This window comes from Oreochromis niloticus, linkage group LG8 (genome assembly GCF_001858045.2).
Source record: "Oreochromis niloticus isolate F11D_XX linkage group LG8, O_niloticus_UMD_NMBU, whole genome shotgun sequence".
Taxonomy (NCBI): domain Eukaryota; kingdom Metazoa; phylum Chordata; class Actinopteri; order Cichliformes; family Cichlidae; genus Oreochromis; species Oreochromis niloticus.
The window spans coordinates 18471173-18483815 of NC_031973.2; the positions used below are offsets into that span (position 1 = coordinate 18471173).

Sequence of the window (12643 nt, forward strand, 5' to 3'; positions counted from 1 at the left end):
CACAGTCCTAAAAGGTGCGACCTGGCCAGTCAGTCAGTGAAACCTGCTCCTTCAGTGCTGTTGGAAACTCTTCCACCTACAGCCCAGGGCAATATGGGTGTGTCCATCGACAGTTTCTAGTAAACGTAGTCGAGTTTTTCATTTACGAATGTGCTGCAACCGACTATTTGCATCGTTATTAAACCACAATAATTCATGCTTAATCATCCAGGTAAGTAAATTCCAAAGGTTGATTCTGTTCATCTGGACGTAGAGTTTTCAGTGGGAGAAACGATTCATCCAAGTGACTTCTTCAGTCTCAGCTGACTGCAGGTTTCCTTAACCCTATAAACAGTACATTTGCACAATGACTGAAATTAGCCCACTGAATGAACAACGGGGCAGTGAGGAGCTCACCGCTGAAAACACTATGTCCAGATGAACAGAATCAACCTTTTGGGACATTCTGGACTGGTTTTTGTAAGCTAATCACAATACTTTAAACCCTGTAACACCAAAATGTGTCATTTTTGATGGAAGTCTCAAAAACTACATCACCACTGTGATTTTTATTCCCTCCAAAAACCCAAATTAATTGCACTATAATTTTTTTTAAGTAATAAATTGCCAAAAAATACTGGATGTAAAATATGATACAAACTAAAACCTATATGAAAATTATAATTTAATTTCTTTTTATAATTATTTTTTAAATAATCAATTTAGAAAAAAGAAAGCAAAAACAACAAACTTGAATTTTCTGGTAATGTTTTCATGGTTCAGGCTTAAACAGGGTTAAAGTCAATTTCTCTAATTTTACAGTGTAATTCAAAGTAAAAGCATCAATCAATAACTGAATATAAATGTCTCCATCGATAGTTCAATATCAGGGCTTCCTTACATTAACATGAGGTCAGTTAAACCTAATAAATGATCAATAATGCAAATAATTAAGGCTACACCATTTTCTAGTCTAGTGTTACTTTTGCAATACACCCAGGTGCAGTCTGGTGTGTTATACTTTTTAAATTGCCAAAGCTTATTTTCCCACAGGATTAAACTCCTATGATAAGATCCGTCTAATGTAAACAATCTCCACAGTTGTTTTACTTTCTTGGAAACCAGTTTTATTACAACGCAAGTTTATCAGGAATGACTTTAATAGGCCATGTAAGCCTGGATGTCTCAGGAGAGCGTGACTGTTTTGAACTGCAAGACAGGCTCCAGATGTAGCTCCCACACAAACACGCTCAAAGTGAGGCTTCTCTGGTGGCAAATATTCAGATGGATTTTTTTTTTTTTTTGAGTGAGCGCAGGGAGAGAAGTGGAAATATAGAAACTTAAAACTTATATAATGGTAGAAAAAAAGTCTTGGTTGCTGTGCACTTGAAGATGAACTGATAGATGTTTTTAAAGTAGAAGAGAAAATGGGGGTGATTTTCATGACTGTCAGCAGGGTTTCAGAGCTCTGGCATTCCTATTTGTACTTTTTATATACATTTTTTTACCTCTTACATGCAAACAGTACTGACAGGCAGTAGGAGTGGTAACTCTTCTTCGACAGCAGAGAGCTTTTTATTGGAGAGAAAAAAAGAGAGACCTATCAGACACCAATATGTCCTTGGATCAGACGAGCTGTAAAAATGGATAATGAAAGCTGAAACATTCTGCTGCTTCTGAACACACCCTGTGTGCTGAGACGGGGATTAGATCAGCACTTTTACACCATCTCTGCCACACTCGAGAAAACCGAGAATTTATTTTAACCCCCATCGGTAATGAATGCAGCCTGCCTGTAACAGTCTCACAGACAGGAACTTTTTGACATTATTAAAGTATTTTTCTCACAAGACCAGAGTACGTGTTCCTCCTTGAAAAAAAAGAAAATACATTTCTGTTACGTGGAAGTTCTTTCTGTTTTTGAAGAAACTGATGAGTCAGGGTCGACAATTAACAGGAACCTGTTTTTTTTTTGTACATGACAGGTAATTTTGTGGTATGAATATGACTCACTCACATCAACCCTTATGGGTTTTTTTGCAGAGATAAGCCATTAAGTGATACTTGTTTGCAGTAATCTAGAGCACCAGCAGTTAAAGAGAAACTTGGTGACGTGATACAAAGGATTGAGGACAGCGAAGTCTTAATCACACGGGACAATAGAAATATAATTCAGAAAGTTTTAATTAAGTCTTTCCAAGACTTCTTGAGATAGAACATTAAGACGGGCAATTTTAAGATGTTGACAGTGGTACAAAGAATCATACCAGACAAGCTCTTTTGAGAAATTGCCCTTAGGCAGCCAGAAAGTACGGGAGAAACCGTACACTGAGAGCAACTTTAAAAATTAAACACACATTCCCTTCTTATGAAACCTAAATATTATTGGAAGCTTTAGAAACAAAGGTTATATTGTGTAAATGTTAACAGAGTAAATCCGTGTGTGAATTTCTGATCAGTTTCAACATTTGTATTCTCACTTTTTAGTTCACACAACTTATGATGAAGGACTCAAACAATATACGTATTATCACACTGATTTAAGAACTACCAATCACTTCTGCAAATACCAGTGAGAGAGGAAAAAAATGGAGGAAAGGAATGAAACAATAACAGCGGCTTCTGACCTCTCGCTGTGCCCTCGGTGAATATTTCACGACCAGCGCTCGTTTTTTGATGGGTGAATCTGTCAGCGGTGGAGACAGCTTCAGACATTTGAATCTTTAAACAGAGGAAACTGTCTGACTGGGTTTCAACAGACATCAGTAACGGAGCAAAGCGAGCGCAAGCAGGAAGCTAGCAGGAAGCTCCAGAATCAGAGAGGAAGAAGGGAAAGAGATGGCAGGGGCACAGAGCTAATCTGAAGTTCCTGGGGGCACCCAAATCTGAAGGGGCTGAGGACACTGCTGACGCAGCTGTGCCTTGAGCCCGAGGGCAACTTCTAAAACAGTTCCAACCCTATTACTGCGACACAAATCTAACCCAGGAAGGCAGACAAGCAAATACCACCTGCCGCGGGAAAGCAGTGGTTTCTACGTGAAACCATTAACATTAAGGTGAATTATACCCTTTCTCCATAGGTGTAATTCAGCAGCAGTAGAGTTTCCGTTCTGTGCGAGACAGACAGGTTACCATGTGCTGTCTTATCTTGGGCCCAGTGGAATTAGGTTACTGAACATATGCTACACATTTCCATGGCAACAAGAGTGGGGAAATCTGGAATCATGTCATTTGCAGAGCCAACGGGCGTTTTTTTTTTTTTTTTCCTCCTCCTTCTTTTCCCCTGCTGCATCACTGCACTGTTTTCCACAGAAAGCCACGCTGTGAGACAACGCCTCCATGCCAAGTCTATTCTGGTTGGGGACTGTCCTGACGCGGCCCTGTCTCCATCAGATGAGGCAACGGCAAGAGAGAGAGCAGGCTGAAATAATTCAGACATAAACGCGGCCAGCGACCATGCTTGTTGAGCCCAAGTGGACCTGTTTTAATCCAATTAAAGAGAGCACAGCCAGTGGAACGCAGTTGCAATAAACGCCGTCATCCATCATGCTGGGACAGCAGAGACTGGGAGCAACTCTGGAGAGAGCAGACACCGACCTTAGGGCCCCCGTAATGCGACGTGCAACGTAGAACGCTAGGAGTATGTGGCTGAAATGCAATGAAACGGTCACATTTGTGACTTCACAATATAAGCACTGTGATAAAACTTAACTGCGCTGCTGTAATTAAAATAGCGTCATGACTAAGATTCCAAAGTTGCATAACACTGGCTTCCTTTATAACATTTATCTTATCTGAAGGCAAGCAGTCACATTAACAGAGTGTGCATTTCTCTCCTGTATATTTGTGAGTTTGCTGCCTCACTAAACCGCTTTGGAGAATGACCTGAAAAGTAACAACATAAGAAATTAAAAAATAAATAAATGAACTGAAACACAGGCATGTAAACTTTCACACTTTTGGCGTGAGACGCATTCTCTCAGTCTGTTTCACACTGCCACATTAATCTCTCGCAATAAATAAGAGGAAGTCTCAAAGCTGACGCTTTACCCAAAAATCTTTTTCTTTTTTTTTCTTTTTTTTTTTAAGTTCGGCACCACACTCGTACATAAACAGCACAGAGAGCACAAAACACACAGTTTGTGCCCCATTAAGCTGCCGGAGGCACACACAAGACCCCTCTCCAAAAGTCATTAAACTCTTCTCATATATGTTCAGTTTTTCCTTCATTTACTTTACTCTGCAATCTCAGATCCATTACAGATGTGAAAATACTAGCTTACTCAAGCATTTTTACTGCAGTGACGAGTCTGTTACAGACCAGAGTAAAGACGATAATGTCCGGTTTGCCAAAAAATAAGAGGAGCTGGAAAAATATGTTAATTCCAGCTGTTTTACAAAAGCCTATTTTCTTTTTTTTCCCCCCCTTTTTTAATACCTCCAGCATCAGAAAGCATTAGGATCCTTCCATGTGCGCTTAGAAGGAAGAGAGTTGTACACAGTTACACACAGGACAACAGTGATAACCTCATAGATTGGGATCTAAAGCTATGTACACATATAAATTCCCTCGTTGATGGTTGGTTGCTGGTGGATGCTTCAGGCTGTGATGCCTGGGTAAGAATGTGTACACACATATTTACAACCCAATCATGTCTCAGTCAATAGTTTCCTTCACTCTCATTGGTAGCTGCTTCAATGAGCAGCCTCAAGTTTGAGAAGAGTTTAACTTCTCGTGTCCTCCTCTGTAGACGGCCCTTAAACAGAGTGATTTTGTGTATTTCACTTCAGACAGGTGAGCTAATTCTGCAGAGGTGCGTGGATATCAACCTGCATTGAAAGAAGGCTTCGGGTGCTGGCACGGCTAATGTTAGACACACTCAGCAGACTGATCAGTGTACAATTTCATGCACTGGGCTGAACGCCACATTTCACATTCAAGCCGCATTTAAAAACACAATCTGATTATTGAAGAAAGTGATTAAGAGACTCTAAATCCAAATGCAGAGACAACACTTCTGGCCTGTTTTCTTACTTTCATCCAAGCCACTTAGTCTGACATTTTTTTCCTCACATTTAATGATTAGTATATTAGTCACAAGGACTATCAATGGATCCGTTCCCTATACCCTCTTCAATTATCAAATTGGCTACCAATTTACAGCTGCCATGTTAAGAAAAATCTGACCTAATGCAGTAAGTGTCACTTGACGCGCCGTCAGATCTCAAACAGTTTATAACATCATGTGGCTACTGTGGCTAGTTCGGTCACCGTCAGTGAATTTGAGCTGTGAGCCACTGCTTTAAAGGATTAACGAAGCCAGCAATGTTATTAAATGTCCCATTTTGGGAGTATGCACAAGTGCACTTATGTTGCACATCTCTGTGTGATAAGTGGGCTGTTATCATGAGTGAACCTTCACAGCTGAGGTGCTGAATCAAGGCACACAAAAACACTTCCCAAAGTCAATGGGGTTTACTGCTGGACACAAACGAACTCAAATTACTCAAGGACAAGTCTGTTCATGCAGTCTCCAAGGTAGAGGGAAAAAAGAAAGAAAAAGAAGGGAAAGAAAATGGTTTATAGGACAATATATTAGAGAATAAAGCGTAAGAGAATTGCTGAAGTTAAGCCGGGCTCATGGTGTACTGTTGTTTCTATATTTCATGCTCTGTCACAGCTCAGCAAAGCTTGCCTAACGTTGTTAGGCTCACACAGTGGTGTGTACATGGACAAAAGACTGAGTGAACATGAGAGAGAGGGTGAGTGGGGGTAGATGAGAGAGCATGTTCAAGTGGTACGGCAATGTCTTTCTAAAACATCTATTGTCTGTGTGTGTCTGTGTGTGTGTGTGTGTGTTTCCCTCCATGCCTTCCAGCAGCAGACAGAAACGGACTGCATGCACTCGACTGACTGAGGGTGTAGTCTGATTGGTGCTGAAGGCACAGTCTTGTTGCTACAGAGATGCACAAACAAAAGATTCTGCTGAATGAAAAGCAAATAAACTGTATGATGTCAAACTACACTGACAGCACGAGCCAGACTTAAGTTTTAATCATGAATTCAGCAATATTTACCGGAGCCATGCTCGAGCCTGGGCATTGAAAAACATGCCTGGTTCCTCATCTTGGCCTACAACACTCACAAAAGAGAGTCTACATCTCCAGAGTTGTGTTTCATGGTTAAATAAAACAAAACAAAAAAAAAACAAACAAACAAGAAAACCTTGAAACAATAAGACAAGGAAGACTTGACAGACTTAACTGTTAAACGTGGAGCAACTGCAAGGAAAGCATCGACAGCAATGGGCAGGAATCAAGAAAGATCAAAGCCCAACTGGAGACTGATGCTGAATAAATAATGACATCCATTGTGGGGAAATGTGATCGGCCTCTCTGAAAATCAATAACTAACAACCAGACCATGATGCCCTGAGTGACTCAGCAACAACTTCAATACACTGCAGACGGTCGATATCAACTGCCTGTTCTTGTTCCGGGAGACATGACCTAAAAAAAAAAGGGGGGGGAAAAAAGGCAGGAGGAAAACTGGAAACACTTCTAAATAGGTTTCTGTGAGGGCGGTTGGGAAGATCAGGCTTTGGAAGAAAGTCAGTCAAAACTGCCAGATGTGCAGCACATTCAAAGCTTCTCACAAACTCCTGCGTGCCGCTGTTCTGACAGCGAATCAGAGATTCAGAAGGCACACACCAGAACAATGGATTAATGCAGCCTTTCTTGCAGATGCACTGAGTGAATCTATCTTATTCATACAATCCATACTGAGAAGTGCAGTCAAAATGAATAGCGTTGTCTCTTCCACAGAGGAGTTTGTTCAGCTACACATAAACCTTTCTCAACCCCAAACTCTGAAAAATCAGTGTTTTGCTCTGAAAACTCACAGCTATGTTTGACGGGCAAACTAAGGAACCTCAAACATTTTGTGGGTCAACAAATAGATATCCATCATCACACTAAATTCATATTCTGATTAATCCTTTGGCAGGGTTTCATTGGTTTCACTGAGCCCAGGTCATTCCATCTGCCCATTCAGTCCCCTCTGCCCTGCCTCATTTGCAGCACATACTGTACAGCCGAGCTAGGAGGAGGTGGGATTTTGTTTGACAAATCCGGCTTAGTCAGATTTTGGGTGCATCATAGAAAAACATCAAAATGCAGGCTTTGATTAGATAAGCTTTGATGAGACAGTGGATTTGATCCATAGCTGGGAGGTTAGTGAATCCTCAGTAAGCGTTTCTGTAAGACTATAAAAGAGAGCGTAGCACATTTCTTAAGCCAACAACGCAAATGAGCAGCATTACTCAATCGCAAAAATTAAATACCTCTTTAAGGCTGCCATTAACTGCCCCCGGCCCGACCCGAGCGTGCTCAATGTGAGAGAAGTGCCAGCGCTTGATTGGTTAGACAGCGCTGCCCCTTACCTGCGCTCTCGATGAGGCAGCGGCTGCTGCTGCTGCCGTGTGACGAAGGTGGTACCCCACACGGGGCTGCTGTGGCTGTTCCTGAGCCAGCCCACAGGGGGTGACGAAGGGTAGGGGGTACTTCGAAAGCCATGGTCCGACTCGGTCTCTGCAGTGAGAGACGAGGCTGAACTCCCCATCACCACGGAGATAAGAAGTTAGTTTCTAAATGTTGTTTTTTTTTGTTTTGCGGTTTTTTTGCTTTGTATTTCCCTAAAGCACCAAATATGACAAGGGATCCACTGTTGCACCCAGTTGGGCACACAGAAAGCCTTCAGAAGAGAAATGGGTTTGTCTGAAGAACACAAACAACCCTTATCATGCGTTCTTTGCTTCCCGTTGGCAATTTTGAGCTTCGAATATGAAGAATTTCCTCCTTCAAATAACACCAAGGATCCCTCTGGAAAAGAAAGTATTTATAACAAAAACGAAAAAAAAAAGACAGCAACAGGATGGCAAATAGAAAAAAGAAGAAGAAGGGCACTCAAATGAGTTTAACTTGCAGGTGGCCAAGTATCCACAACAGGGTGGAAGTTCTCAATTCAAACAGTAAATTGAGGCAAGAAACGGCAATTCCAATGGAGCAGCTGGCGTCACAGAGGAGAAAATACAATTTTCTCACAGCAAAGCCTTGTAATTCTCCCTTTTGTAGACTTTAAGCTTGTAACACTCTGCACCAAGTCTTCCATAGTGCCACTCATAATTCCTTGCGTGTTCATTCTCACACATCTCCCCAGCCTGTGCAGCAACAGTCTTGTGCTGCTTCCTCTTCCTTTCGCACATGCTCGGAAAAATGGCTCAAAAAAAGGGAAAAGGAAAACGCGTGCACGTAAAAGTGTTCACCGTCTTAAAACTTTGCAGTAACAAAACCAGACGCCTCCAGAAAGTGTTAAGTTTAAGATAAACTCGCACAGGACACCAAAATGACACCACTGTCCATGAAGTTAGCTGAACATGTTGCAGATTGTTTAAAGCTGATTAGTAGTGGAACAGATGATGTTGTAGAAGAGGCAGGGGGAAAAAAAAAAAAGAGTCACACAAAAGTTATTTGCAAGAAAGAAATCAATGCATCGCATTTCGTGGGAGCAGTGTTGGCAACACTACAAGTATGCAAATAGCCAAGTGTCCCCTTTCAGACATTCAGTCTGACTAACAGCTGCTGTGGAGGTTTACCAGTAAAACAGCCCAGCTGCATTTCTCTCACAGGAGAAAACATAATGTTTGAAAGCGTGAGGAAGGGCCATTTCACACAGATCAATTCCGAAATGTGCAGAATCCCCGCACTTCACGCAAATTAAATCTCAAGGCAACACCGGCCGCGGGCGTGTTTACCTCAACAGCTGTCACAGCACGAACATGTTAACAACTCAGTTTCAACTTTTGAGCAATATCCAAGTAAACACCGGAGAGGAATGCTCCGTGTCATGCTGCGGTGCTGTGCCAGCACAAGGACTGGAGATGATCCTAGATTCTTCTGTCTGAGAGACACAGTTTGATTTCTATCTGATCCCACAGCCTAGGCAGGCCACTCCAGTTCATCATCTTGCCCTCGGATTTATGTGGGGTTGCCAGTTTGTCATAGCAGGTCTATACATGCGAAGCGACACAGGGAAACAAGTATCCCCACAGCCACGGCGTCAGGGACAGATTGGTTGATTTTAGGAGTATCGACAGTTTGTAAACACCCCGGTGCTCCCTGGTCTGCTTGAGCTTTGATATGCATCAAGTATTAGCTGATCGTTGTGCCCACGGGTCGCTCGCATGGGATCGGATCCGTAGTTTCGCTTTACGGGTTCGGTGAACGTCACACTGAAAACGCACGCGTATGTGAGCTTTCAATTAAGTCCTGTTAGCATAACTGCAAAGCGTTACTCGTTTGGAAAAGAAAAAAAAAGGTGATCAGTTTCCACAGCGGTACACAGGGCCATGAAGAGTAATGTGCATGAAGCAGGAAGCGATCTGCAGGCTTTGGGAGAAGCGTGAATACCCGAGGAGGTTTCGTTCGTCCAGGCAGGAGAAAGAAAAAGAAGGAGCACTCGGTCGCAAATTTCACCATCTTCCGCCGGCTCCACTCCTGCGTGCGCTCATCTCATATTTCCAGCGTTTGGGATGTTAGTCGCTGAGCCTCGCTGCCTTACATCAGGAGACATCCTCGCCCCGGTCCCGTTATCGCCTTGGATGTGAGATTGTTCGCAGTGTAAAAGCCGCTCCTCCCCATAATGCCTCTACATCTGAGTCCCGCTACGCGTTCCCAGCCTCCCATGCTCCCGTTATGTATTTTTCCATCTTTTAAGTCTCCCTCACTGATAGCCTGAGCGCAGTGGACGAGGATGCAATCTCCTCCAGCGGATTACCGGAGTGTCGGTAGAGCGCAGGCGCACTGGCCCTGGCGAGCAGAGCAAAGCTGGAAGGCTGCGTTCAAGAGATTTAAATAAACCCCAGTAGAGTCCAAGCTTTAGAGGTCTCGCTCATCATTGTGAATAGGAGTGACATTAGTAATGAGTGTGTACGGCAGAACAGGGGCAAGATGAGGCATGCCAGCCCTAGGAGAGCACGAGAATAAGAACAATACACACTGTTACAGCTGTCTAGCCTAAATGTTCTGTTTTTCTCCGTTGGTCACTGGCAGGCAGAGCACTGAAGGGTTAAAGCAGAAGACAGCGGTGACTGCAACACTCATCACTGCTCAACTGTCCCTGCACATTACTGAGATAAGCCTTCAAACTTCCCCCACTGCTCTCTTCCACTTCATGTAACTTTGCTGCCCTCATTCCTGATCCCTTCCTCTATCTTTGAATTCAGTGTTCACCAGCAAAATACACACATGAAAACACAGGAGTGGCCAGAACATGAACAGGCTCCAACCACACCTTTTTTATTTGCCTTTTCTTCTTCTTCTGCTTTAATAAAGTTAAGTCTGCCTGAGCTACAGATCGTGGAGAGACTGACTGCATGGCCAGTCATCTGTCTGGACCTCAGCTTTTTGTAACTGCAAGGGTGTAATCTTCATGACTCCTCAGTGGAATGTGTAAAGACATAAACTGGTTTGTCTGGAAATGTTCCAATTACAATTCCAGTGAACAATGAAGCCTACAGTACGTAATGCAGCTGCTGATGTAGACTCAAGTCCAAGCTCGACACCGGAGGGTGTTGCTCAAGACCAACTGCCTCTCGCGGAAAGACGTAAACAGGGAGCTTACTGTATTAGTAATACAATTCCATTTCCAAAACTGAAACGCTGCTTACACAACAACGCTGGAGAGGTTTCACTTAAGCTCACTGAGTCACACTGACAGAGACAGGAGAAATCATCATCGCTGTAGTACTGTAATAGATAGACGGGTTACTAAAGAGTGCAGATCTGGCAAAAAAAAGAGAGAGAGAGAGAGAGAGAGAGAGAAGGAGTAAGAGAGGAAGGAGTCAAGGGACTACAACCCTTTGTTATGGGTGCACCTGTCCAAGCACCACCTGTTCCACTGCAAGTCAGCACCAACAGCTGACACAGTTAGTGCCAGAGAGAGAGAGAGACAGAGACAGGGGGGAGAGAGATTGGGTTTCATTTCTAATCTCCAGGGACCCACTGAGGAAAGAAGGGAAAAGGAGGTGGGATGTGAGCTGATTTTCACAGTACATTGTAAGCTGTCATTTCTACTCAACCCAGCATGTTCGGGCTGACACTATATTAACCCCCAACCACCCACCCACCCCTTCACCCCTGTGAACAAAGCACAGCAGGATTAATTAACCCTACATGGAAATTCCAGGTATAAAACCCAAACACGTTTTATTGACATTCTAACGTCAAAACTTCAGACTACTTCCACAGTCCAGCCCTCAAGACACACATACGTCCAACCGGCTGAAGTGCCCACGAGCAAGTTAATGTGCACCCCAGGCTGCAGTATGTGTGGTTCCTGCCTTATCTCCCTCACCTCACCCTGCTGCCCCAAGCAGGCAGGGTTAAAGAACAAATGCCAGTGCTGTTATGGGGGACCTAATGTCGCTCCTTGTGAGGCGAGGTGAATAAACTCCGACTGTTAAATACACGAGGCTCTGTCACATAATCAATCTATTTGTGTCCAAAGTGTAAGCCTGTGAGCTCTGTCACTAAAGCAGCCAGACGAAAACTCTGAACAATCCCATTGAGACGAGGACACAGCCGCCTGCTGCTGCTGCCGGGGGGAACCTTACACACAAAGACACTCTTATTCTCAAATTTGGCCGACATTACCGACACTCCCTGACATTACCCCACTTGGTGAGGTACTCTCAGGCACTGGTTGTTCTTACCTCGTTTCGGCCGAAGAGGAATTATTCCCGTTTTCAGTCGTCTGTACGTTAACTTTTCACAGCCATGGAAACGGCAAGTTCTCCCCCGGTGTTGTTCTTCACTCGCCGAGCTTCCCGGTTGTTAGTCAGCTCCCAGCTCTCTGCCGTCGGCTCATACCTAACATATCTGTGTCAAACACGCATATGTGCGCTTATTTTCACTCCGTCGTGTATTATCGATACTGATGCGACCGCGTCGGTTTACCTCAAACAGCTCGGAGAGGAAGGAGGGGGGGATTCTAAGGAGCAAACAGAGATCAAGTCGTACGCTAAATACGTACCAAGGGCTGTTATCTAAAGCTAACCGCAAGTAAAGTTACGTAAGAAGGAAACGAGAATGCCAAAATGGAAAACTCCATTTCCCGTGATAAACGCGGATCTTTCAACAAGGATATCCGGGTACGGTCACCGTCACCTAGTGCAAAGATGTAATAAAGATATATTTAATGCCTCGCTGAAGCGAATATACTCAGAACATTAAGATTACTTTCATTTTTTTCTAGCTTATATTGTACAAATGTCCTTCTTATGATAAATGGTACATTTTAATATTAATAGCCTGGAAACCAGCTAGCGGCACTATATCGTCATCCAGTGGTCAATGGTATGAACCACATCTGAAATTCTTGTTTCAGATCGTTGGTAGACTAAAGCCAACCAGTGAGGCTGATATTGCAATGCAAAAGATATAATCTTCATCTTTATAGGCATAGCATAGATGTAACACTGTCTGTGAAGCTGGATTTAAGAAATAAGTGTTTAAAGTTTTAAAAACATGTTTAGCGCCATCTTCTGTCAGTAAGAAACGTGGTTGGTTGCGGCTAATAGAGTTACATTAATTTATTATTAGTTTA

The 12643-nt window shown here is 43.3% G+C and overlaps 1 protein-coding gene across 3 annotated transcripts in view; it reads right to left on the reverse strand.

The window, feature by feature from the left end:
• The window catches only part of capn15 (calpain 15), a 43895-nt gene extending 31852 nt beyond the window's left edge, over positions 1 to 12043 (reverse strand). The window contains exon 1 of one of the 3 annotated variants that reach the window (XM_019362705.2): positions 7422 to 9833. In XM_019362705.2, the coding sequence (XP_019218250.2) occupies positions 7422 to 7600 (179 nt within the window). In that variant the 5' untranslated portion in view covers positions 7601 to 9833. Of the gene's footprint in view, positions 1 to 2606; positions 5242 to 7421; positions 9834 to 11750 lie in introns of those variants that run through there. The other 2 variants (XM_013272880.3, XM_013272883.3) reach the window with 2 other exon arrangements.
• Positions 12044 to 12643: the final 600 nt, after the last annotated feature.